Source organism: Dendrobates tinctorius, unplaced genomic scaffold (genome assembly GCF_039654945.1).
Source record: "Dendrobates tinctorius isolate UK_male_01 unplaced genomic scaffold, ASM3965494v1 ptg000008l, whole genome shotgun sequence".
NCBI classification, from domain to species: Eukaryota; Metazoa; Chordata; class Amphibia; order Anura; family Dendrobatidae; genus Dendrobates; species Dendrobates tinctorius.
Window position 1 is genome coordinate 47,323,602 of NW_027361676.1, and position 25,806 is coordinate 47,349,407.

General features: G+C 44.4%; 1 protein-coding gene across 1 annotated transcript in view; it reads left to right on the forward strand.

Moving 5' to 3' along the window:
* GALNTL6 (polypeptide N-acetylgalactosaminyltransferase like 6) overlaps positions 1 to 25,806 on the forward strand; it is a 3,047,192-nt gene that overhangs the window by 2,262,273 nt on the left and 759,113 nt on the right. The window contains exon 6 of the mRNA XM_073577390.1: positions 6,751 to 6,934. Coding sequence (XP_073433491.1) covers positions 6,751 to 6,934 — 184 coding nt within the window. The remainder of the gene's footprint in view (positions 1 to 6,750; positions 6,935 to 25,806) is intronic.

The following is a 25,806-nucleotide window of genomic DNA, read 5'->3' on the forward strand; positions in this document are numbered from 1 at the left end:
TTACCTCTCCCTGCTCCTCCGCTGTGTAATCTGGGCCATCAAATCCATACTGTGCCTGACACCGTCTGAGCCTGCCTCCTGAGACATATATTTTGAATGTGTACGCTATCCATACATGTTATCCGGGGATACGGTACCCTTTCTAACCTTTGTGCAATCACGTGCAATCCATACTGGGCCTAACACCGTCTGAGCCTGCCTCCTGAGACATATATTTTGAATGTGTACGCTATCCATACATGTTATCCGGGGATACGGTACCCTTTCTAACCTTTGTGCAATCACGTGCAATCCATACTGGGCCTAACACCGTCTGAGCCTGCCTCCTGAGACATATATTTTGAATGTTTACGCTATCCATACATGTTATCTGGGGATACGGTACCCTTTCTAACCTTTGTGCAATCACGTGCAATCCATACTGGGCCTAACACCGTCTGAGCCTGCTTCCTGAGACATATATTTTGAATGTGTACGCTATCCATACATGTTATCCAGGGATACGGTACCCTTTCTAACCTTTGTGCAATCACGTGCAATCCATACTGCCCCTAACACCGTCTGAGCCTGCCTCCTGAGACATATATTTTGAATGTGTACGCTATCCATACATGTTATCTGGGGATACGGTACCCTTTCTAACCTTTGTGCAATCACGTGTAATCCATACTGGGCGTGAGAACGGCTGGCGAGCTGTTAAGCAAGCTACAGCACCTGTGGTTTGCACACGTAAGTTTTTCATTTTTTCAGGAATGACGGTTAGGCCTAAATCCGGAACTGCAGTTGACCTGCACTTACTGGGAAATCATTGTTCGCGGGTAATAATTGTAATCAGTGATCCCCATCACTAACGTTGTTCAGCGGGTTATCTGCACCTGTAAGCGACAAACGCTGGCCTTTTCAGTGTAGCGCACATGCAGCCACGGACATGTAAGGGCATGACACACCAGTTATTGGCCAATCTCATGTTCCAGAGCCTCACGTGTCCCTCTAGTAACCCGGACTCTGACCGCGGGGCATGACAGAGTCTCGTTCGTTAACGGAATTAAGCTTGCAATGTGTGCATCTGTTCTGTAACTGGCATGGTTGAGGTTTCCCAGGTAGAGTCGAATTTAACCGTAGGCTCCACTCCTGGTGGTGCCCTTCTGGACATTCCTTTAAGGTTCAGCTTTGCAACCATACTGCCCACGTAAAACAAACAATTTGCCTTCATGAACGCTGTTTGGAGGGTCATGACTCGTGGGAATAACGCCGCCCAATCAGTTAACCTGCTAGAGAGATCCTTCGTTGCTCCCAAGCATGACATCACACTCCCTAGGAGGAAGGTAATGCCACTGTGGCGACCGTACTCCTGGGGGCGACACAAGTGCACTGATGCCCAGCCACTGCTCGATGAATCTGCTGGTACATTGACCCAGACCACTACATTCCCCTCGCACGCTACACGGCCTGAATCTGACCCTGATGAAACTCAGGTTACCCTTCCCATATACAGTTCCATCTTACACGGTGACAAAGAGGAAGCTGCAGATGAAAGTGCAGGTTCGGCCCACCTGCCATCAGACACACCACCGTACTATCAGGGGCCCTGTGCCAGTGCCGTCGCCAACGAGTGGGCCCCCCCTGCTTACTCAGGATCACAGCACTTGCAAGGTTGAAATACTGTGCAGTGAGATGGAAGATGGGGACGACGAGGAGTCCAGACTAGTACAGGGATTCCCTAGCGAGGAGACTTATTTGATTGTTTTCAATGTTGGGACAGCAATTTTTGGGGAGCACGTTACTCTGGAGAATGATAGATGGGGCCCACCATACACTGGAACATTCCAAAGGTGGACATCAGACACTGGAGCAGCATTTACAGGGCCCATTATACACTAGAGCATTAGAAATGGGGCCCATTATGTTTGGAGCATTATTTGGGCCCATAAGACAGTGGAGCTTCATCCATGGGGACCAACATATACTGTAGCATTATGTGGAGCTCATCATATACTGTTTCAAACATTATATGGGACCAATGATTCTGTATGGAGAAATAGATGGGCCTCGTCATGAGATGTAAAAAGTGAAGTATTTTTCATTGTACTATACCGCTATTTCTCTGCCGTATCGGAGCATGATGAGTTTTGGTATATGTTAAAGGGGCGCTCTTTCGCCCAGGGCACATGAAAACCTGGAGCCAGCCCCCCCCACAACTTTAGCCAAATAACCCTCATTTTTCAGTGCGTAACTTGTATTATGAAGTTAATTAAGGTTGACAAGCTTAAGTAAGAAGAATTGATGCTTTTGGCATTCAAATGGGCACTGTAGGTGTGTTTCCTGTCCTCCTCTCACTGCCAACTTTTATTCCCCATTGACTTACATTGGGTTTCGTGTTTCGGGACGACCCCAACTTTTCCCTATAATCGGACGATCTTGCTCGACCCAACTTTTGGAAAAGTCGGGTTTCACGAAACGAAACGCGACCCTAAAAAACCAAAAGTCGCTCAACTCTAGTCCTTGCAAATGTTGATTGGCAAGCAGCAGGATTTCAGTGTCCACATGTCTCCCAAAGATCCACCGTAGGAGATGGCTGGAATGCTATGTCCAAGACTTCCAGGAGCCAGGTCATAGGCTAACTGCAGACATGAATCAGAAGCACTGATTGAACAGCTGAGGCTGCTTAAAAAGGCAAGTGGCAGAGAACAGGGTGGAAACATAGAAACTATAAACTCCATACAGACTGAGGGCAAGGTAGCTGCAGCAGGACAGAAAGCAAAATGGCCGACGGAAAAAACTAGGTATCAATAACAGAAAATAACAGCAGATATAGCAAAGAGACTGAGAACCTTACACAATGTCTCTTTACTCACAGCATAACACAGTCCATGATATCCTCCAGATCGCAGCCGGGATTCATATCCTCCTGTTTGCAGGCACTAAACACTCCAGTCCTCCCTTGAACACTTGTCACCACATATGTGCACGAGACAGGGCATCCGCATGACCCTTTGAAATCCCCGCCTGACAATGCACTAAGAAACTAAAGTAGGGACCAGAACTATCGATTGGCACATGCATCCCTCCCCTTTGCACTTCTCCTCCATACTTCATTATGGGACCACCCACCTCCCTGTTCGCCGTTGCAGGAGACTTGCCCACTTTCATGTTTAACCGTAGATTTCAGACGGTTTTGGGTGGTGTGGTGTAATGACCGCTGTGTCCACTGGGGAGCGCTGTGCGGATGCCCTAGGAGAAAGGATGAATGGCAAAACCATGAAGGACTGTTATGTATCTCAAGGTGGGTGGCCTTGAGATGGAGACTGATGCGTGTATTGACCAGCAGTGATACTGCTGAGGTGTCGTTTCTACGTGTCGGGGAGAAGTCTCCAGGTAACTAGAGAGTTGGGCGGATCTGGTTACCTACAAACCCACCCAAGGGGTGTGTCTGAAAACGCCTGTAGTAAAGATGTGTGAGTGCTTGAAGGACCTGTGATGAGGTCATAGCCATGTGACCCGGTGGGCATGGCTATGGACCATATAAGGCGGCCATGGTAGGTCACATGTGGTGTCTGTAGGGGCCTGGTTGGTCCTGTGTGAAAGGTCCCGCTGGGAGAAGTATCTCCTGGCTAACAGCCTGTTGAGTGGCTGTGTGTCATGGCTGCCAGCATCTGAGAGTCCCAGAAGAGAGAGTGGATGTCTGCAGCATGGGGAAACAGCCACGAGGAAACCCTGACGTGGGTGAGATAATGATGAGGCTGAAGAGCCTGAGTATGGACATTGAGTAACCTGTGTGACCACGGGCTTAACCAGAGTGAAGCTATAATGGACGCTAGGCTGTAATGCTGTTTATGTTGCTTTTATGGGTTTATGAAGGAGGAATAAACCGCATGGACTGTGTTAAGCTTTATGAAAACCTGTGCCGGACGTGATTATTCGCTGCCAAGCGAGTATTCCCCAACCCTGAATGACAGCGCTACCTCACAGTGGTCTCGACCTTGTTTATTTTGGGTTCACTAACACCGTTACTCCGTCCGTGATCTAAGTACCTGCCATTGGGTGTCTGGTACCGTTTCCTCCGTACCCTTACCCGTGCCTCGGTGACTACATTTTTTTCCATGCTTGTGGAGGATTACCTTGTCCGCTTTTCCTTCTGTAATACTTTGCTTATATGGCAAGCATGAGCGCATGTGTTCCCTGTAATACAGGCTATGTAGGATTTCAATATCTTGTAGGCATTTCATCGACACTACATTTGTGCTACAGCAAAAGACTCAATTCAGGGAGACAGAGCTACTACAAGCAACACAGTAGGGATTAGCTGCACTGGGTACTTTAATTGCAGGGATGATTATGTATCATGTTTCAAAAAACCTACTTTTCCCGTGAGACATTTGTTACTCACAGTCTCTTTGTGACTGAGTACTTTCTGTCTATGAGATAAGTTTCTCTTTTTTATTCATTGGTGGGTTTTGCTAAAGTGATATGCTCAGGATAGTAAAAGAAAGAGTACTGTGGTGGATTCCAGGAGCTGGAGGAAGGACATGGCTCTACTCCAAAATGCATCATAATGAATTAGAAGGGTTTTACTCTAACCGCCTGAATTAAACTTTGTCAACAGCAGAGCCTGGAATCCACCGCAAAAACTTCTCATTGAAATGTTATGTCCTTTTTCCATTTGATGTACAACTGCCAAAGCAGCAGCCACAAATAGAGCATATATCACTATTTACTCAGTTGTTCCGAGCACAACCTGATCAGGTGAGTGATCAAACCTACAACTCAGCTTCAGTTGTTGCCCACGGTGTTACGCAGGGAGCTTGTTTTGTTTTTTTATCTATCCAGGTATCATCTTAGCAGCTCTACAGCAAAAACAGCACAACTGTCAGGACTGGGTCAGTGTCGGCAAACTGCCACGCCGAGCAGGGTGAATTACCCACACTATGGGAGAGAGCGGGGTCCAATACAGTAGTGGCGGTTCAAGCAGACAGGACCTGCGGCACTGAAAATAGTAAGGAGTGCCAGGACCTAGATCATGTGACTGCAGGGGGCGGGGCTTAGCATCCTTCATCCTACTGCTGCAGATGATATAATGTACCTACTGCAGGGAAACTGTAGAAGAGGAGAGGAAAATGCAGGTCAGACAAGCAAGGGTTCATACACGGAGAGGGCTGTGCGGTACCAAAGGGATGAGCAAAGAATAGTCAAGTCACAGGCAGAGGGTCATACACAGAGGGGTAGCGCAGTACAAGAGGGACAGGCAGAACTCGTAACAGGGACTGAACCGGATCAAAACCAAACAAGCAAGCAAGATATCAGGCACAAGGCACACGTACGCACGAGGTCAACTAACTCAGCCGAGAGCAGGAGTATAACTGACACCGGACCTAGGTCAATTGAGCATTAAATAGCCGCCCCCTGCCAGAGAGAGGCAGAAACAATTAACCCCTGTCTGACCTGGACGGGCCAAAGACAAAGCCCATCCAGAATCATGACAACAACTAATGGGAAGCAGTGCTGCCAACAAAGTCCTTAGCACCACTTTTCTGATTTTATTTATTGGTGGGTTGCTATCCACTAGATTAAATCTTCATATAAGGGCTCACTAACATAAGTGCATAACAAGGCTGATGCTATCCGATGTTTTATCGCATAGTACTCGGACCAATGTTTTTCTATGGAGCATGAGAAAAAACGCAGCATCCAATAATTGAACCATGTGCTCCTATATAAGTCTAACAGGCTATAAAACATCAAACTGCACTCAGATGTCATCCAAGTACAGCCCGATTTATGCCGACACAGACAATGGAGAAGATGGAGAAATTAAGTTCTCCGTCTTCTCCACACCTGTCCTACAAATCGGTTCACACTAATATGACACTCAACTAAAACTTTGACAGAGTTTAGGCCGAGTGTCATTAGCATATTCATCCGATTCTCTCACATGAGAGAATATACGGTGGTCTGACCGTATCCTCAAAGAAGAACTATAGCAGTATGTTTATCCAGTAGCAACTCTGTGCAAATACTGGTAGCATTTTTGACATTTTTAAGAGAGTTTGGTAACAAATTCTGCAATTTGGATCATTTATGTCAATTCCATATATGATTCATTTTTTTATGACCCATGTATTAATATGTGTTATGCTTTATGGGAATAGACCTTTTCGTTGATAACAAATAGAGCTTACTTTTTAATGTTCTAAAGCTGTAAATCGCTACAGATGAATGTATGTGAACCAGTGAACCATGCTAGATAACACTGGAAATTCAATGTGACTAAACTAAGAGCATGTGGCATATGCAGGTGCATTCTGATGCTTTGCATGTTTCCTGAAAATGAACATTCAAACATGAACCTGGTCCAATAATTCCACAGCACAGCTTCCTTCAAGTGCTGTGTCTGGAGTCTTTTAGACAGTGGCACTCATCTCTCCATGTGACAGATTGAGGACAGCGTGCAGAGGCTGAATGACAGAAATATAGATAGCTCAGCTTCCGCAGATCTCCCTGGGATGCAATTCCCCTAAAAAAAAGTCTAATCGTCTCTAATCACTGTCCGACTCTTTGGAGCCCCATATAAGATAGCAGCTTGAGTCTTCTTTAAAAAGTAAAATGCTTTGAGGGAACCACAGTAGGTAAAATGGAAAAAGTAAAAAAAAAATCCTTTCATCCCTGAAGGAAGTGCTTAAGTCAAGTTTCTTGAATATGATGGATTGTTGGACTAAATATGTCTCCCTGTATTTTGTGCTTTTCATTTTACAGATCAAATTGCTCTGAACCACAAAACAATTGTGTGTCCCATGATAGATGTCATTGACCACAATCACTTTGGATATGAAGCTCAAGCAGGCGACGCCATGAGAGGAGCGTTTGACTGGGAAATGTACTACAAACGGATTCCAATTCCGCCAGAGCTGCAAAGAACAGATCCCAGTGATCCATTTGAGTAAGTAAGATAAAACAAAAAATTACAATATACACCAGGTAAACAGACAATACACCCCAGCAATACCATACCTGACTGACAACTTGTTTATGTGTAACAGAGATGAACCTGCACGGAGGATGATGTTGTATATTACTAAAACTTGTTATGATGTTATGATATTCTATTTGCAGTTTTCAGAAATATTAATTTGCTGCTTCATCTTATGAATTCATTACATAGGTAAACCAATAAATCCTATTAAATATAAATCTTCATATTTGGAAAATCACTAAGTAAGTACTAGCATCAAGGGCTTTTTAATTTTCTTGGTGCAGACTTGTTTATTGCAATGTACGAAAATTAGAAATGAGAAAATCAATTTTGATGCAAATGGACTTTGAGTTGAATTTTTTGGAGCACTAAGGCTGGTTTCACATTTGCGTTTTTTTTCGCGGTAATTTAGCGCTAAATAGCGCATGCGTTTTTTTTTCCTATACTTTGCATGGGATGCGCTTATGTGCGCATACACATGCGTTTGTACGCGTTTTACCGCGCATGCGTTTTTTTGCGGTATGCGCTCGGGCGCACAAAATGCAACTTGTTGCATTTTTTGTGCGTCCGATTTGCCTCAAAAAAACGCATGCGCGCGCAATGCGTTTTTTTACAGCAAGACACCCATTATAAGTCTATGGTGAGCATATGTGCGCATTGGCATGCTTATGTATGCGTTTTTTTGCACATGCGTTTTTTTTTTACCATTAGTTTAGACAATGGAATTTAGGGGTTTGGGTAAAGTTAGGGTTAGTTAAGGGGGTTTAGGGTTAGGGTTAGGGTCAGGGTTAGGGTTAGGGTTAGGGTCAGGGTTAGGGTTAAGTATGGTTTGGTTAAGGGTTAGGGTCAGGGTTAGGGTTAGGGTTAGGGTCAGGGTTAGGGTCAGGGTTAGGGTTAGGGTTAGGGTTAGGGTTAGGGTTAGGGTTAGGGTCAGGGTTAGGGTTAGGGTTAAGGTTAAGTATGGTTTGGTTAAGGGTTAGGGTCAGGGTTAGGGTTAAGTATGGTTTGGTTAAGGGTTAGGGTTAGGGTTAGGGTCAGGGTTAGGGTTAGGGTTAGGGTTAGGGTCAGGGTTAGGGTCAGGGTTAGGGTTAGGGTTAAGGTTAAGTATGGTTTGGTTAAGGGTTAGGGTCAGGTTAGGGTTAAGTATGGTTTGGTTAAGGGTTAGGGTTAGGGTTAGGGTCAGGGTTAGGGTTAGGGTTAGGGTCAGGGTTAGGGTTAGGGTCAGGGTTAGGGTTAGGGTTAGGGTCAGGGTTAGGGTTAGGGTTAGGGTTAGGGTCAGGGTTAGGGTTAAGGTTAGGGTTAGGGTCAGGGTTAGGGTTAGTAAAGTCATGGTTTGGGTTAGTGTGAGTGGCCACCTAATGTTGGAAAAAAACGCAAACGCGGTAAAAACGCACTAAAAACGCATACAAACGCTTAAAAACGCTGCGTTTTTTTCATGCATGCTCATAAAAATGCTTGAAAAAAATGCAGCAGTTGTATGCTTTTGTATGCGTTTTTCAATGCGTTTTTTTGCGGGAAAAACGCGCTGCAAAAAAAAGCAAGTGTGAAACAGGCCTAAGATAGCAAATAAGAGTGATACTAATAGTTTGTGAATAAGGTCTCGCTCACACGAGTGACTAAATTGATGAGTGCTATCCAGTGTTTTATCGGATAGCACTCGGACCAATGTTATTCAATGGGGCTGTCATGGGGCCATGAGGTGAAAACAGGTGATGTGGAACCGAGGCCCCTGAACTGCCCCTCAGGCTAAGGGGTTGCCTTGTCTTTCCTTAACTTGGGGGTACACTTAAAGATAGTGAGGCCCAAGTCCCCGACCTGTCCCTGTCTCCTGTTTAGCCCTGAGCTAAACCCCCAACCCCCTCCCCAGGAGGTGAGACTGGGAAAAAGTGTACTACACAAAAAACCCAAAGGAAAGATACAACAGACAGGGTAAAAATAAAATAAAACTTAGCTTGCTCTCCTGCAATGCTCCTGGACAGCAGAGATAGCCACTTGACAACAGCAAACAACTGAAGCACCACAGAACTCAGCTCCTGAACTCCAGCTTGGTTGGTCTCCCAAGATCAAGTGTATAACCAACAGTGATCTCCAGCACCTTCACTCCTTTTATAGGAAGGAGGGGGAGAAGTCACCACCTGCATAAATAATTAATCACATGCAGTTTCCATACAGTAACCCCGGTGGCCACCAGGGGAAAAACTCATATTAACCCCGATGAACGAAAAGAAAAAAAGGTTTAGATATGAGGACATCCAGATCTGACAGATCCAAAAAATGGATCATGACAGGGGCAGTGGTAATGCAGGTAGAATATATTGGTGACAAAATCGGAGCATGCTGCAATTTCACTTAGAAATCGAATGCCACTCACTCATTCAAATCTATGGGAGAGTGGAAAACATCAGATTGCACTCAGATGACATGCAAGCACATTCCAATTTCTGTGAAAACACAGAATTGGAGAAGATGGGAGAAATTTCATTCTCTATCTTCTCTTCACTGTGTTCTCTGGGTTTCTCATCCATGAGAATTGGATTACACTATAGTGACACTGGGAACACACTCTGATCATAGTTTGAGCAGACTGTCGATACATAATAGACCCGATTTTCTCAGATGAGAGGGTCTACGATCGTTTGAGTGAGCCCTAATACATAGATTAATTTAATAGAGGGTGACAGCAATAGGAGAGTTGTCAGAAGCTGTGGACTCTGTGTGAATTGATCAAACAGTCATACATATGAAGCTGGGCACTTTTTAAAGCTGTATGTAAATTACATTTCACAGTTTTTTAATACTGCATATACTCACGTATAAGCCGAGATTTTCAGCCCATTTTTTTGGGCTGAAAGTCCCCCTCTCGGCTTATACGCAAGTCAAATATCCAGGGGGTAGGTGGAGGAGGGGTAGCGGAGGTGTCACATCATACTGACCCCCCCAGCGCGTCTCTGCAGCCCCCTGCTTGTACCACAGTCTCCTTTCCTTCCTACAGCGGTCACATGGTACTGCTCATTAAACTCATGAATATTCACATATTTATGACTTTAATGAGTGGTACCACATGACCGCTGAAGGAAGGAAGAGAGGCCATGGGAGAATGGGCTGCAGAGACGCACCAGGGGGAGGTAAGTATATGCGACATTCACCTGTCCCGGCTCCAACGCTGCTCGCCAGGTCCCTCTGTCAGTGACGTTCAGACAGCAGAGGGTGCGATGACGTAGTCAGTGTGCTCCCTCTGCCTGAAGAGTCACTGACAGAGGGACCTGGTGGGCAGACAGCGGCCAGCAGCGTTGGAACTGGGACAGGTGAATATCATAGCGCGCCAGTATCTCCGCCTGCTCAACACACCGGCTCCTGGCCCCCAGAGACAAGAGGTGAGCATTTTTTTTTTTAAATACCTGCAGTAGCGGCAGCAGCAAAATATGGGGGCATAATTTATGGGCATTTTATGAGGGCAGCATATGAAGGCATATTCATATGGAGAATCTGTTAGGCGTCGGGTTTCTGCCTCTGCACAGCAGGAATCCCGGGCCTTGCTTTCTGCAGTCTCCCATTCCTCTCCAGCCGCAGAGGAGCCTGCTCAGCAGAGACATTGTTCCCAGCATCTTGGTCAGTCTACTTCTGTTGGCTTGGTTACTTTTGCCAAACAGGGTTCAGCTATGGTAACCTGCAATAGCCAGCAGCAAGCAGCTCTTGGGACTAAGTCCTTATTTCAGCCCACTGAGCATGCCCGTGGGAGGTCCTCTCATTGGAGCTCTGAGGTCACGTGCTCAGGTCCAATTGCTGCTCCAATTGGACCAATAAGGAAGGTCCTGGAAGGACGCAGCTATAAAAGGTTCGCATGGCCGCTCGGCCATGCGCTAGTATAAACTCATAATGTTGTTGGTATGTATGATGATGGATGCATGAATCTGGTGAATGACTCATTAAATTACTCCCTTCTTTGATACGCATGAGTTAGGGTATTTGAGTCAGCGTCAACAGGTGGTTATGCTTCTGCCACCATGCTAGTAGCACTAGCACACTAGTGTCCGATGGTGTCACCCACTGCTAGGCACTATCGAACCGTGGCAAGTGACAGCGGCACTGAGCACACTTGCACGCGTTAGCCACTATAGTAACTCTAGCTGGCACAGCAGTCGCGGCGCTGAGCTCTAGTGGTCTAGACAGACTTCGGTCCTGCGGTCTAAAAGCAGAGCCCTGTGACCTTACGCTATGTGATCCTTCTGCCAAGTCCTGTGGTGTTAACAGGCTCTGGTGTTTCTTTCAGCGGCTCTGTGGAGTAACAGAGTTTGCCCCAGTGCACACCGGGTCAGTGGGTAACCCGCCGGTGTTCACTTACTACTCCGCCATTACTAAGCAGCAGTTTTCCATCTCTGTACAGTGGACCCCGGGTTGCGATCGCACTTCCTTATATCTTATATTTTGTGCCATCGCAACCCTAACAGCATCTAATGGGGGCAGCGTACGGAAGAGGTCCACCACATGCGCACTGCAGTATTCTGCTCTGCCCTCAATAAGGTGATCGCTCGCACAGTGCTCCTTGGGATGTTTAAAGTTTTGGAAATCATTTTGTATCCAAATCCGACTTTAAACTTCTCCAAAACAGTATCACGGACCTACCTGTTGAGTTCCTTGGTCTTCATGATGCTCTCTGTCCATCAAACAGGACTCTGAGACTATCAATGAGCAGGTGCATGTATACGGAGACTTTATTACACACAGTTGGATTATATTCATCATCATTAGTCATTTAGGACAACATTGGATCATTCAGAGATACACAATGAACATCTGGAGTGAGTTTGCTGCACTGAAAGTAAAGGGGCCGAAGAATATTGCACGCCCCACTTTTCAGTTTTTGAATTTCCACAAAAATTTAAAATAGCCAAAAAATTTTGTTCAACTTCATAATTGTGTCCCACTTGTTCTTGATTCTTCACCAAAAATTTCCATGTTTGAAGCACGATATGTGTTAAAAGGTTGAAAAGTTTCAGGGGGCTGAATACTTTCGCAAGGCACTGCATATACACACATACAGTGCCTGCAGGCCTTGCACTGATGTGTATAGAGCAACATACACTACCCTGCCTACCTAACACTGGAACCTATATACTCCGGAATTAGTCCTTAGAAGGACTGTTGGTTTAGCTGGATGTGAGTATTTAGGATGGTAGACCCCACACTAACTAATAAATCCCCAATTCTGACCCTATAAAAGAAGCCACTCTCCCTACACTCTCTCAATCGGGAGCTGAATGCGATGAGCAGGGCGTCGTCGCATCTCTTATACCCCTGATGATGCTAGGCGTCCAGCTTATCACTGCATGACCACAACAAAGATGGCTGCGGTATTTCATAGCCAGGGAGATAATCCCTGCAGCGTGATTGGGTAGTGGCGAGCACGTTCACTCATAACTATTCATTACCTGAATGGCCCCAAGGTTTGTCAGCTACCATTTCCTTGTAAGACACTGCCATCAACAGGGTTTAACAGGCCAAATGTCAGAGTAAGGCTGGTTTCACATTCGCGCTTTTTAAGCGCACGCACGGCCGGGGGTAGCTCCGCCCCCGAGCCGGCTCTCTGCCCGGCGTGCCCGCCCCTTCCTTGTAGCGCCGCCTCCTAGCGCACAGCGGCGTCTGTGATCGGCGCACCCTATCTTTAGCATAGGGTGTGCCGATCGTGCGCAGGCCGTGCGCTAGTTGCGCTTTGACCTGCGCTGCGCACTTTTGACGGTGCGCCGTGCGCGCCAAAATCAAACTTTTCGGATTTTGGCGCGCATGCTAAAGATAGGGTGCGCCGATCGCAGACACCGCTGTGCGCTAGGAGGCGGCGCTACAAGGAAGGGGCGGGCACGCCGGGCAGAGAGCCGGCTCGGGGGCGGAGCTACCCCTGGCCGTGCGTGCGCTTAAAAAGCGCGAATGTGAAACCAGCCTAAGGGCGCACTCAGAGAGCCATCTTAGTCATATGACAAGTACTGAAATTCATGAGAGTAATGATCAATACAGTACTGTAGGTTAAATAGTCAAGTTCCCTAGAAGGACTAAGTAAAAATGTCAAAAAATTTAATAAAATCTGTAAATATGAAAAAACTCAAAAACACAACCACATTTTGGCATTGGTACATCACGCAAATATACTGTGTCTTGTTGCAGAATATTTTTTATTATTATTATTATTTTTTTTTATATAGCACCATTGATTCCATGGTGCAGTACATGAGAAGGGGTTACATACAAATTACAGATATCACTTACAGTAAACAAACTAACAATGACAGACTGATACAGAGGGGAGAGAAGACCATGCCCTTTCGGGCTTACATGCTACAGGATGGTGGGGAAGGAGACAGTAAGTTGGTGGGTTGCAGCAGTTCCAGTGTTTGTTGAGGTGATATCATCGGTAGTGGTGAGAGAGAAGGAGGTAGCGGGGTCATTGCAGGCTGTAGGCTACTTAGTAGTGTTCCTACTTCCTTGCATTTGTATGTATGCTGTTATTTTTGACCAGAGGGAATATTGTGATTTAACTCAAAATTTGCAAGCAAATAATTACAGGAAATCAAGATATTTAATATTTAATTGTGAATATCTGTCTTGTCACACCTGTGTAAATTGTCAAATTGGAGACACATACGTTCCACACCAATAGTACTAATGTTGAATTTTCTTGTTTATTCATCACTGCTTAGCATTTTTGACTGGTTTCATATTTTTTCAAATTTTGCTAAAGGCCCCGTCTCACATAACGAGATCGTTAACGAGATCGTTAGCGAGATCACTGAAATGTCACAGGTTTTGTGATGCAACAGCGACCTCGCAAGTGATCTTGCTACATGTTACACATAGTGGCGACCGACCTCCCCCGCTGGAAATCGCTGATCGTGCTCGAATTTCCTAGGCCACTTTTGATCTTGGGCATCCCGCTGGCCAACATGCATCGCTGTGTTTGACGCCAAAGAGCGACCTTGTTGGCAACGCAGAACTCAGGGACGCAGGCATGAGTCATCAGAATAGCTGGTGTGTGACAAGGTCCCAATGACCGCTGAGGTCGTTATATGGATTGCTGTATCATTGCTGTGTCATTGAATAGATCTGCATGTTTGACAGCTTACTAGCGACCATGTAGCGACGCACCAGCGATTCTTACCAGGTCGTATCGTTGTCGGGATCGCTGGAGCATCGCTATGTGTAACAGTACCCTAAGTGTGGCAGTTTTTGTACCTGAATCAAACATTATACTTATGTATAAAATATAGGTTAAACCAATACATGGCATGGGCAATGGACATGATAGTATGATAAAAAAAGAAATTACTAACAGCAGCAACACAACACCGATGCTGGCAGCAAACACAAACCACATCTGTCCTCTTTTGCCTCTGACAAGCAAATTAGTGGGGAAGAAGAGAAAGGTGTAATGAAACAACTATGACACATCATCTCAATCAAAGCAGGATGATGTAATCTATGACAGCAACACCATCCGCTGGAATCAGTATTCTGCTCAGTCATCTACTCTATGGCCGTAACACTTAATGTTGTACAGAGCAGAATTTCCATACCATCAATGACACCTGTTTCTTCTCTGTCACATAATTACCCAATCATCAACACCCAGAGAGCTAAGGAACTTGATGTATTGGAAGACATGAACAGTTTACCTTTGTTCTCTGATGGCATAAAGCTCTAGGGGGATGGAGAAAATGATTTTAATGCCAAGCCATATTAACCCCTTCCTGACATGAGACATACTATCCCGTCCATGGGACCCGGGACCCTATGCCCATGGACGGGATAGTACGTCTACCGCAATCAGCGGCGCCCACGTGGTGAGCACCGCTGATCGCGGCCGGGTGTCAGCTGATTATCACAGCTGACACCCGGCACAATGTGTCAGGGGCAGTCACGGACCGCCCCCGACACGTTAACCCCTTGCACACCGCGATCAAACATGATCGCGGTGTACCGGGGGTTAAAGGGAAGCATCGGCAGGGAGGGGGCTCCCTCCTTGCTTCCCTGAGCCCCCCACGGCAGCGCAATGTGCAGCGCTGCTGCGGGGGGGGCTCCTTTCCTGCAGGCCCCTGAATCCAAGATGGCGACGGGGGCCTTCGGGGGACTGCAAGAAGCTGGCTTCCTCAGTGCCTGCAAAGCGCAGGCATGAGGAAGCCTTCTGCAGTGCCTGTGACAGATTGCTGATCTGTCACAGTGATCTGTGATGTGACAGATCAGCGATCTGTCACAGGACAGTGATGTCCCACCTGGGACTATTTAATAAAGTAAAAAAAAAATTAAAAAAGTGTTAAAATAAATTTAAAAAAATCGCCAAATAAATTAGAAAAAAAAAAATATTCCCCAAATAAATCCATTTTTTAGAAATAAAAACAAAACAAAACAATGAAAGTACACATATTAGGTATCGCCACGTCCGTAACGACCCGCCCTATAAAACTGTCCCATTAGTTAACCCCTTTAGTGAACCCCTTAAAAAATAAAAATAAAAAACGAAGCAAAAAATAATGATTTATTATCATACCGCCAAACAAAAAGTGTAATAACGCGCGATCAAAAAGACGCATATAAATATCCATGGTACCGCTGAAAACATCATCTTGTCCCGCAGAAAACGAGCTGCCATACAGCATCATCAGCAAAAAAGAAAAAAAGTTATAGCTCGCAGAATAAAGCGATGCTAAAATAATTATTTTTTATATAAAATAGTTTTCATTGCATAAAACCGACAAAACATAAAAAAAGACCTAAATGAGGTATCGCTGTAACCGCACTGACCCGAAGAATAAAACCGCTTTATCAATTTTATCGCACGCGGAACGGTGTAAACGCACCCCCCCAAAAGAAATTCATGAAACGCTGGTTTTTGTTCATTCTGCGTCCCAAAAATCGGAATAAAAATGATCAAAAAATGTCACGTGCCCGAAAATGGTACCAATAAAAACGTCAACTCGTCCCGCAAAAAATAAGACCTCACATGACTCGGTGGGTCAAAATACGGAAAAATTAGAGCTCTCAATATGTGGTGCTGCAAAAACTATTTTTACAATAAAAAGCGTCTTTTAGCGTGTGACAGCTGCCAAACATAAAAACCACCATAAATAGTAAATCAAACCCCCTGTTATCACCCCCTTAGTTAGGGAAAAGTTATAAAATAAAAAAAATGTATTTATTTCCATTTTTCCATTAGGGTTAGGGTTAGGGCTAGGGTTAGGGCTGAGATTAGGGTTAGGGGTGTGTTGGGGTACGGGTTGGAGTTAGAATTGGGGGTTTCCACTGTTTGGGCACATCAGGGGCTCTCCAAATGCAACATAGCGTCTGATCTCAATTCCAGCCAATTCTGAGTTGAAAAAGTCAAATGTGCTCCTTCCCTTCCAAGCTCTGCTATGCGCCCAAACAGTGTTTTACCCCCATATGTAGGGTATCAGCCTACTCAGGTCAAATTGCAAAACAATTTTTGGGGTCCAATTTCTCCTGTTACCCTTAGAAAAATAAAAAATTGGGGGCAAAAATATCATTTTTGTGGAAAAAATGATTTTATTATTTTCACGTCCGAGCGTTATAAACTTCTGTGAAGCACTTGGGGGTTCAAAGAGCTCACCACACATCTAGATAAGTTCCGTGGGGGGCCTAGTGTCCAAAATGGGGTCACTTGTGGGGAGTTTCAATAGTTTAGGTACATCAGGGGCTCTCCAAACGCACATGAGACCCGCAGACCATTCCATCAAAGTCTGCATTCCAAAATGTCACTGCTTCCCTTCCGAGCCCCGACGTGTGTCCATACAGTAGTTTTCTACCACATATGGGGTGTCAGCGTACTCATGACAAATTGGACAACAACTTTTGGGGTCCAATTTCTCCTGTTACCCTTGGGAAAATAAAAAAAAATTGGGGACTAATTGATCATGTTTGTGGAAAAAATACGATTTTTTTATTTTCATGCCCGGGCATTATAAACTTCTGTGAAGCCCTTGGGGGTTCAAAGTGCTCAACACACATCTAGATAAGTTCCTTAGGGGGTCTCGTTTCCAAAATGGGGTCATTTGTGGGGGTTTCCTTTGTTTAGGTACATTAGGGGCTCTCCAAAGGCAACATGACACCCGCAGAACATTCCCTCAAAGTCTGCATTCCAAAACGTCACTACTTCCCTTCCGAGCCCCGACGTGTGTCCATACAGTAGTTTTCTCCCACATATGGGGCGTCAGCGTACTCAGGACAAATTGGACAACAACTTTTGGGGTTCAATTTCTCCTGTTACCCTTGGGAAAATAAAAAAATTGGCGACTAATTGATCATGTTTGTGGAAAAAATACGATTTTTTTATTTTCATGCCCGGGCATTATAAACTTCTGTGAAGCCCTTGGGGGTTCAAAGTGCTAACAACACATCTAGATAAGTTCCTTAGGGGGTCTCATTTCCAAAATGGGGTCATTTGTGGGGGTTTCCACTGTTTAGGTACATTAGGGGCTCTCCAAAGGCAACATGACACCCGCAGACCATTCCATCAAAGTCTGCATTCCAAAACGTCACTACTTCCCTTCCGAGCCCTGACGTGTTTCCATACAGTAGTTTTCTCCCACATATGGGGTGTCAGCGTACTCAGGACAAATTGGACAACAACCTTTGGGGTTCAATTTCTCCTGTTACCCTTGGGAAAATAAAAAAATGGTGACTAAATGATCATGTTTGTGGAAAAAATACAATTTTTTTTTTCACGCCCGGGCGTTATAAACTTCTGTGAAGCACTGGGGGGTTCAAAGTGCTCACCACACATCTAGATAAGTTCCATGGGGGGGTCTAGTTTACAAAATGGTGTCATTTGTGGGGGGTTTCTACTGTTTAGGTACATCAGGGGTTTTCCAATCGCGACATGGTGTCCGATCTCAATTCCAGCCAAAAACGTCAAATGGCGCTGCTTCCCTTCCGAGCTCTGCCATGTGCCCAAATAGTGGTTTACCCCACATGTGGGGTATCAGCGTACTCAGGACAAATTGCACAATAACTTTTAGGGTCCTGTTACCCTTGGAAAAATAAGAATTGAGGGTGAAAAGATCATTTTTGTGGAAAAAATAAGATTTTTTAATTTTACGGCTTTATGTTATAAACTTCTGTGAAGCCCTTGGGGGTTCAAAGTTCTCACCACACATCTAGATAAGTTCCTTAGGGGGTCTAGTTTCCAAAATGGTGTAATTTGTGGGGGTTTCCACTGTTTTGGTACATCAGGGGTTTTCCAATCGCGACATGGTGTCCGATCTCAATTCCAGCCAAAAACGTCAAATGGCGCTGCTTCCCTTCCGAGCTCTGCCATGCGCCCAAATAGTGGTTTACCCCACATGTGGGGTATCAGCGTACTCAGGACAAATTGCACAATAACTTTTAGGGTCCTGTTACCCTTGGAAAAATAAGAATTGAGGGTGAAAAGATCATTTTTGTGGAAAAAATAAGATTTTTTAATTGTACGGCTTTATGTTATAAACTTCTGTGAAGCCCTTGGGGGTTCAAAGTTCTCACCACACATCTAGATAAGTTCCTTGGGGGGTCTAGTTTCCAAAATGGTGTCATTTGTGGGGGTTTCCACTGTTTTGGTACATCAGGGGTTTTCCAATCGCGACATGGTGTCCGATCTCAGTTCCAGCCAAAAACGTCAAATGGCGGTGCTTCCTTTCCGAGCTCTGCCATGCGCCCAAATAGTGGTTTACCCCCACATGTGGGGTATCAGCGTACTCAGGACAAATTGCACAATAACTTTTAGGGTCCTGTTACCCTTGGGAAAATAAAAATTGGGGTGAAAAGATCATTTTTGTGGAAAAAATATGATTTTTTAATTGTACCGCTGTACGTTATAAACTTCTGTAAAGCCCTTGTGGGTTCAAAGTTCTCAACACATATCTAGATAAGTTCCTTGGGGGGTCTAGTTTCCAAAATGGGGTCACTTGTAGGGGGTTTCCACTGTTTAGGTACATCAGGGACTCTCCAAATGTGACATGGCGTCCAATCTGAATTCCAGCCAATTTTGCATTGAAAAAGTCAAACGGCGCTCCTTCCATTCTGAGCTCTGCCATGCGCCGAAACAGTCGTTCCCCCCCACATATCAGGTATCAGCATACTCAGGACAAATTGCACAATAACTTTTGCCGTCCAATTTCTCCTGTTACCCTTGGTAAAATAAAAAAAATTGAACCTGAAGTATTTTTTTTGTGAAAAAAAGTTAGATGTTCATTTTTTTTAAATATTCAAAAAAATTCCTGTGATGCACCTAAAGGGTTAATAAACTTCTTGAATGTGGTTTTGAGCACCTTAAGGGGTGCAGTTTTTAGAATGGTGTCACTTTTGGGTATTTTCTATCATATAGACCCCTCAAAGTGACCTCAAATGTGATGTGGTCCTAAAAATAAAATGGTGTTGTAAAAATGAGAAATCGCTGGTCAACTTTTAACCCTTATAACTTCCTAACAAAAAAAAATTTGGTTCCAAAATTGTGCTGATGTAAAGTAAACATGTGGGAAATGTTAGTTATCAAGTTTTTTGTGTGCTGTATTTCTGTGATTTAAGGGCATAAAAATTCAAAGTTGGAAAATTGCGAAATTTTCAAAATTTTCGACAAATTTCCGTTTTTCCCACAAATAAACGCAACTTATTTGAATGAAATTTTACCACTAACATGAAGTACAATATGTCACGAGAAAACAATGTCAGAATCACCGGGATCCATGGAAGCATTCCAGAGTTATGACCTCATAAAGGTACAGTGGTCAGAATTGTAAAAATTGGCCCGTCATGAATGTGCAAACCACCCTTGGGGGTGAAGGGGTTAAAGGCAGCCCAAGCCATGGTAGTATGGGTACTGACAGTGGCAGTAGCCCTCTGAACCAGGGCAAATCTTGTGAAGATCATCAAGTGATGAGGGATGGGGTGGACAAGAAGCATTTCCCATTCAGAGGCAACTATCATCTGAATGAGGAATTATGGTTATGATGATATTGATTCCGTGAAAGACCTTGGTGCCCATGAGGTGAAGAAATCATAGTCAAAATCTGTTTTTCTTTTGTTACTGAGGTCATCTCTGGAGTAGGTGATGTTGATGAAGTAGGCTCAACAGCACCTGAAAGGTCTGATTGTGGTAAGGTGATCATACTAGCTAGATATTTTGAGTGTAGAAGCCGTTTTGCACATAGCACCAGACAATTCTTCGACAGTCTTCTCTGCAAGTGGAAAATACTCCCTGGATGTCTCAGCTCATATAGACTAGAAGCGACAGTGCTCTATGAGCACATAAAGTGCCATCTCCAGCTCATTTGGCAAAGTCCACCTGTCCAGCAATCAGAGGAAGCCTCACATTGTCCTTCTCCAACTCCTCACCAAGATCATCTTTCTGTTGGCCATGCTGAAACCTCAAATAGTACTTGATCATTGTTATCATCACATCCATCATCATCACTATCATCAACTACCAAGGCCTTCAGAATTATTGGGCCCAAGCAACCAGGTGGACCACTAACACTGCCTATTTCACCTGAATGTGCTTCCTTGGAAGGAAGCATTGTATGTTTCTATTCAAAAGGTGTGGAGGGTGGGGAGATTGTTAAAAAATGGGTCATGATGGGGCAATTATTACAGGAGGAGAACAGGATGAGGACATTATCACATGTGGGGCAAACATGCATGTCTTCATAGACTCTTGAACTCTTCAAGGGCCCATACAGCTAACCAATATGCAGTTGGAGGCCTTGGTCAATATTTTGCACCAAGGCCCCTTGAACAATGGCTACACCATTGTCTGCCACTACCATGCTCCGATGGTGATTCTGTCTCCTTCTCTGTGATAATGACGAACAACCATACTTCACTGTGTGCAACATAGCAAGCATATGCTGCCAGTCATCTGCTGATTTGCCAACTAAACTTTAATCTGATCAAGTTTCTGATAGTTCAGCAGTGCCATACCACCATAAAGAGTATGCTTCCTTTTAAAAAAATGTTGGTGTGTGCTCAGCTTTGCTGTAAAATACCCAGCAGCCATTATTTCTAACATAAAGCAGTGGCCACCAATTTTTCTCGCATGCAGGATAATGTAGGATGCTGTCTCCAACTTTGAGTTCTAAAGTGTACTGCACTGTAGATACCTGGAACACAAACATTGAGCTAACTAATTAATTTTTAGGCTTATTGTATATTTTTAGGACAGGGTATGAAGCATTTGTGACAGGAAGCTATGTCTGTTTCCTCACCATGCACCGATTATCTGTCACCCGCTCTGGATCCTGCTCAACTGGATCCAGCTCCATATGTCCTCTGTTTCCTGAGAAACACAGGACATATTGTTAATTCCACACACCACCCTCATTCTTTTTGATCATGCAAGGTAAAGCACTATTAAGTGAATTTACAGCAAGAAAGTTTTGGGGGAGGAAAAACATACCGGAGACAAGTTTAAATAGAAATTGTCAAGAGCAACAATGCTCAGAGCCATCTGGCTGCCTTACAGTAGGGTAAAGTTTCTCACGTTCCATGCATAGCAAACATCTTAATTTAATAGTGCAACATTTCATTCAATAATAAATCTGCTTAAGAAAGGTGCTGGTTAAAGCCTGTAAAGTGTTTGCTTGTTTAAAGCGATCATTTGTGGCAATGCACACATCCCTGGCTTTGCAAAAACAAAATAGTGTGAAAGAGAGCCATCTGATTGTCCACACTGCAATCTGCTGTATTTGTTGCAGCATTTGTGCTAGCAGCATAAAGTGGTCATGGTCTACATCTTGCAGCAGGCAACCTGGAGTATGGGTTATTTTAAGATCTGACATTAACTGCAGATGAGGGACATGTGATGCCTCCTGAATAGAGTTGAGCGATACCGTCCGATACTTCAAAGTATCGTATCGGATGGTATCGGCCGATCTTTAAAAAAAGTATCGGTATCACCGATTCCGATACCGGAAGTCCCATTCAAGTCTATGGGACTTCCGGTATCGGAGTAAGAAAAACCCTTTCCTGCCCTTGTACAGCCTCTCTGGGGTCTGTACGGGCCTTTCGGGGGGCTGTGCCGGCCTGCCAGGGGGTCTGTGCAGGCTCCGGTGGTCTGTGCCGGCCTGCCGGTGGTCTGTGCAGGCTCCGGGGGGCTGTGCCGGCCTGCCGGGGGGCTGTGCCGGCCTGCCGGGGGGCTGTGCAGGCTCCGGGGGGCTGTGCCGGCCTGCCGGGGGGCTGTGCCGGCCTGCCGGGGGGCTGTGCCGGCCTGCCGGTGGTCTGTGCAGGCTCCGGGGGTCTGTGCAGGCATCGTCCGATGGGACTACAAGTCCCATCGGGCGATGCCTGCTACCATGACAGTGATTGACACATTAGCCAATGATGGGACAGTAGTAGTCCCATCATCCGGCTAATGTGTTAAATGTAAAAAAAAAAAAAAAAAAAAAAATTACATGCTACATACATACTACATGCATACTACATACATGCTACATTCATACTACATACTACATACATGCTACATTCATACTACATAAATACTACATGCAACATACATACTACATATATACTACATGCATGCTACATGCATACTGCATGCTACATACATACCACATATATACTACATGCATGCTACATGCATGCTACATGCTACATACATAACACATATATACTACATGCATGCTACATACATACTACATGCTACATACTACATATATACTACATGCATGCTACATACATACTACATGCTACATACATACTACATATATACTACATGCATGCTACATACATACTACATGCTACATACTACATATATACTACATGCATGCTACATACATACTACATGCTACATACATACTACATACATACTACATACATACTGCATGCTACATACATACTACATACATACTACATACATACTACATGCATGCTACATACATACTACATGCATGCTACATGCATGCTACATACATACTACATGCTACATACATACCACATATATACTACATACATACAATACATTCATACAATACATACATAGACATACAGTACATATAACATAGAGTAACATACTTACCAATACTTGTCACATTGTTCCCCGAAGCCATTGTCTTTTCCGGGATAAATATTAACATAACAAACCACAAAAATACTCACCCACGATCCGAAGCAGTCCACGAGTGTGTCCCACGACGATCTTGGGTAGAGAACGGCAGCATCAGATGATGCTGCCGTTCTCTACGGGCTGCAGGAATCCAATGACGGAAGGTAGGTATCCTTCCGCACTGTATTCTTCCGCCACTTAAAAAAAAAAAAGTCCCTAGTCTCACTTTATGCCATTGCTGTGTGGGAATTTCCCACACAGCAATGGCATAAAGTGAGACTAGGGACTTTTTTTTTTTTAAGTGGCGGAGGAATACAGTGCGGAAGGATACCTACCTTCCGTCATTGGATTCCTGCAGCCCGTAGAGAACGGCAGCATCATCTGATGCTGCAGTTCTCTACCCAAGATCGTCGTGGGACACACTCGTGGACTGCTTCGGATCGTGGGTGAGTATTTTTGTGGTTTGTTATGTTAATATTTATCCCGGAAAAGACAATGGCTTCGGGGAACAATGTGACAAGTATTGGTAAGTATGTTACTCTATGTTATATGTACTGTATGTCTATGTATGTATTGTATGAATGTATTGTATGTATGTAGTATATATGTGGTATGTATGTAGCATGTAGTATGTATGTGGTATGTATGTAGCATGCATGTAGCATGCATGTAGTATGTATGTAGCATGCATGTAGTATGTATGTAGTATGTATGTAGTATGTATGTAGCATGCAGTATGTATGTAGCATGTATGTAGTATGTATGTAGTATATATGTAGTATGTATGTAGCATGTAGTATGTATGTAGCATGCATGTAGTATATATGTAGTATGTATGTAGCATGCATGTAGTATGTATGTAGTATGTATGTAGCATGCAGTATGTATGTAGCATGTATGTAGTATGTATGTAGTATATATGTAGTATGTATGTAGCATGCATGTAGTATGTGTGTAGCATGCAGTATGTATGTAGCATGTATGTAGTATGTATGTAGCATGCATGTAGTATGTATGTAGCATTTTTTTTTTTTTTGTTAACATTTAACACATTAGCCGGATGATGGGACTACTACTGTCCCATCATTGGCTAATGTGTCAATCACTGTCATGGTAGCAGGCATCGCCCGATGGGACTTGTAGTCCCATCGGACGATGCTTGCACAGACCCCCGGACATCAGCACAGCCCCCCGGCAGGCCGGCACAGCCCCCCGGCAGGCCGGTACAGACCCCCACAGGGTGCACAGACCACCGGCAGGCCGGCACAGCCCCCTGGCAGGCCGGTACAGACCCCGGGCAGTCCACACAGCCCCCCGGCAGGCCGGCACAGCCCCCCGGCAGGCCGGCAGAGACCCCCGGAAGGCCCGAAATGACGGCGCATCATGATGCGCACACACCGCGCATCATGATGACGTCAGGCCGTCAATCAACTGAACTTCCGATTCCGATGCCGAATTCCGATATTGAAAAAATATCGGAAGTCGGTATCGGAATTCCGATACAGCAAGTATCGGCCGATACCCGATACTTGCGGTATCGGAATGCTCAACACTACTCCTGAACCGTTTGAAGAGGCAACAAAATTTGTTGGACACATGTGAAATCAATAATGTAATCCCCCTTATACTTATCTGGGAAAAAAACAGGGAAAAAGGAAGAACAGCAACTTGCTCCTGTTCACCTCTGCCCATTGCCTGTTGGGGATTTTCAAAGTTTATGTTCCAAGCTGCAGTATTTATAGGAAGAGCAGTAGGAGGAAGAGGAAGAGCAGTAGCAATTTGATGTGCACAGAGATGGTTTTGGTACAGGCAGGGGATGAGCCTGACAGTCAGAAGGAATATGATGATGATGATGATGATGATGTCCATACCAAGTTACTGTCTTAGTGGAGTGATAGCAGTGAAGCAACTGGGAACTCAGTCGTGCAAGTAAGAGTAACAAGCAGTATGATGGAATGCTTGTGAGATGACTTGTTAAGGTCTAGCAACATAATATTGAGAAGTATTGGATAGCCATTTTTAAATCCTCCGTATAACTGAAAAATTGAGGATGTTTTCTGACTTTCAAAAGAAATTTCAAATTGACATATTACTAAGATGTGTTACCCGCTCTGATAAGAGTTTGTTGAGCAGATACCTGCCAGCAGGCCAACTGACCAATAGACACAACTCTCCTTCACTTTTGTCACCATTAGGACTCCAATAAGTAGCCAGGGAATACTAGGTAGAGTATGCTTAATTGAAAGAAAGTTCAAAACCTTCATAATTATCAATAGTGGCCAGGAACCAGTTGAAACAACAATAGTGGTTCCCCCCACCAAAAGTAAGGACTATACAAATAATAGTGGAGTACTCCCAGCAACATGCAAATTGAAAAAAAATGGAGTAACCATCAACCACAGAACAAAGGGTATATGAAAAGATAAAAGCAAGCCTTTATTATCTCACATTTAAAAGAGTATCAAACATTTATAAATACATATATGAGGTGAAATAGAAAGAATCATCTAATTACAGAGCAAGAAATCACCCCTACATATAAAGTGACAAAAGGCAAAAAAAAGCCGCACACAAAAATCAATGCATTCAAGTCACCTAAGTGTGCTATATATTATCCCAGGACTATGTCTCCATTCAATACACAGGTGCTACATAGTGCCAATAAATATAGCAAAAAAGTGCGGCACAAAAAACATATCTCAATCAAAGACCCGGGATCCTAACCGGTGTCCATAATGCCCATGTCACTTACCCATAAAAGGATTGT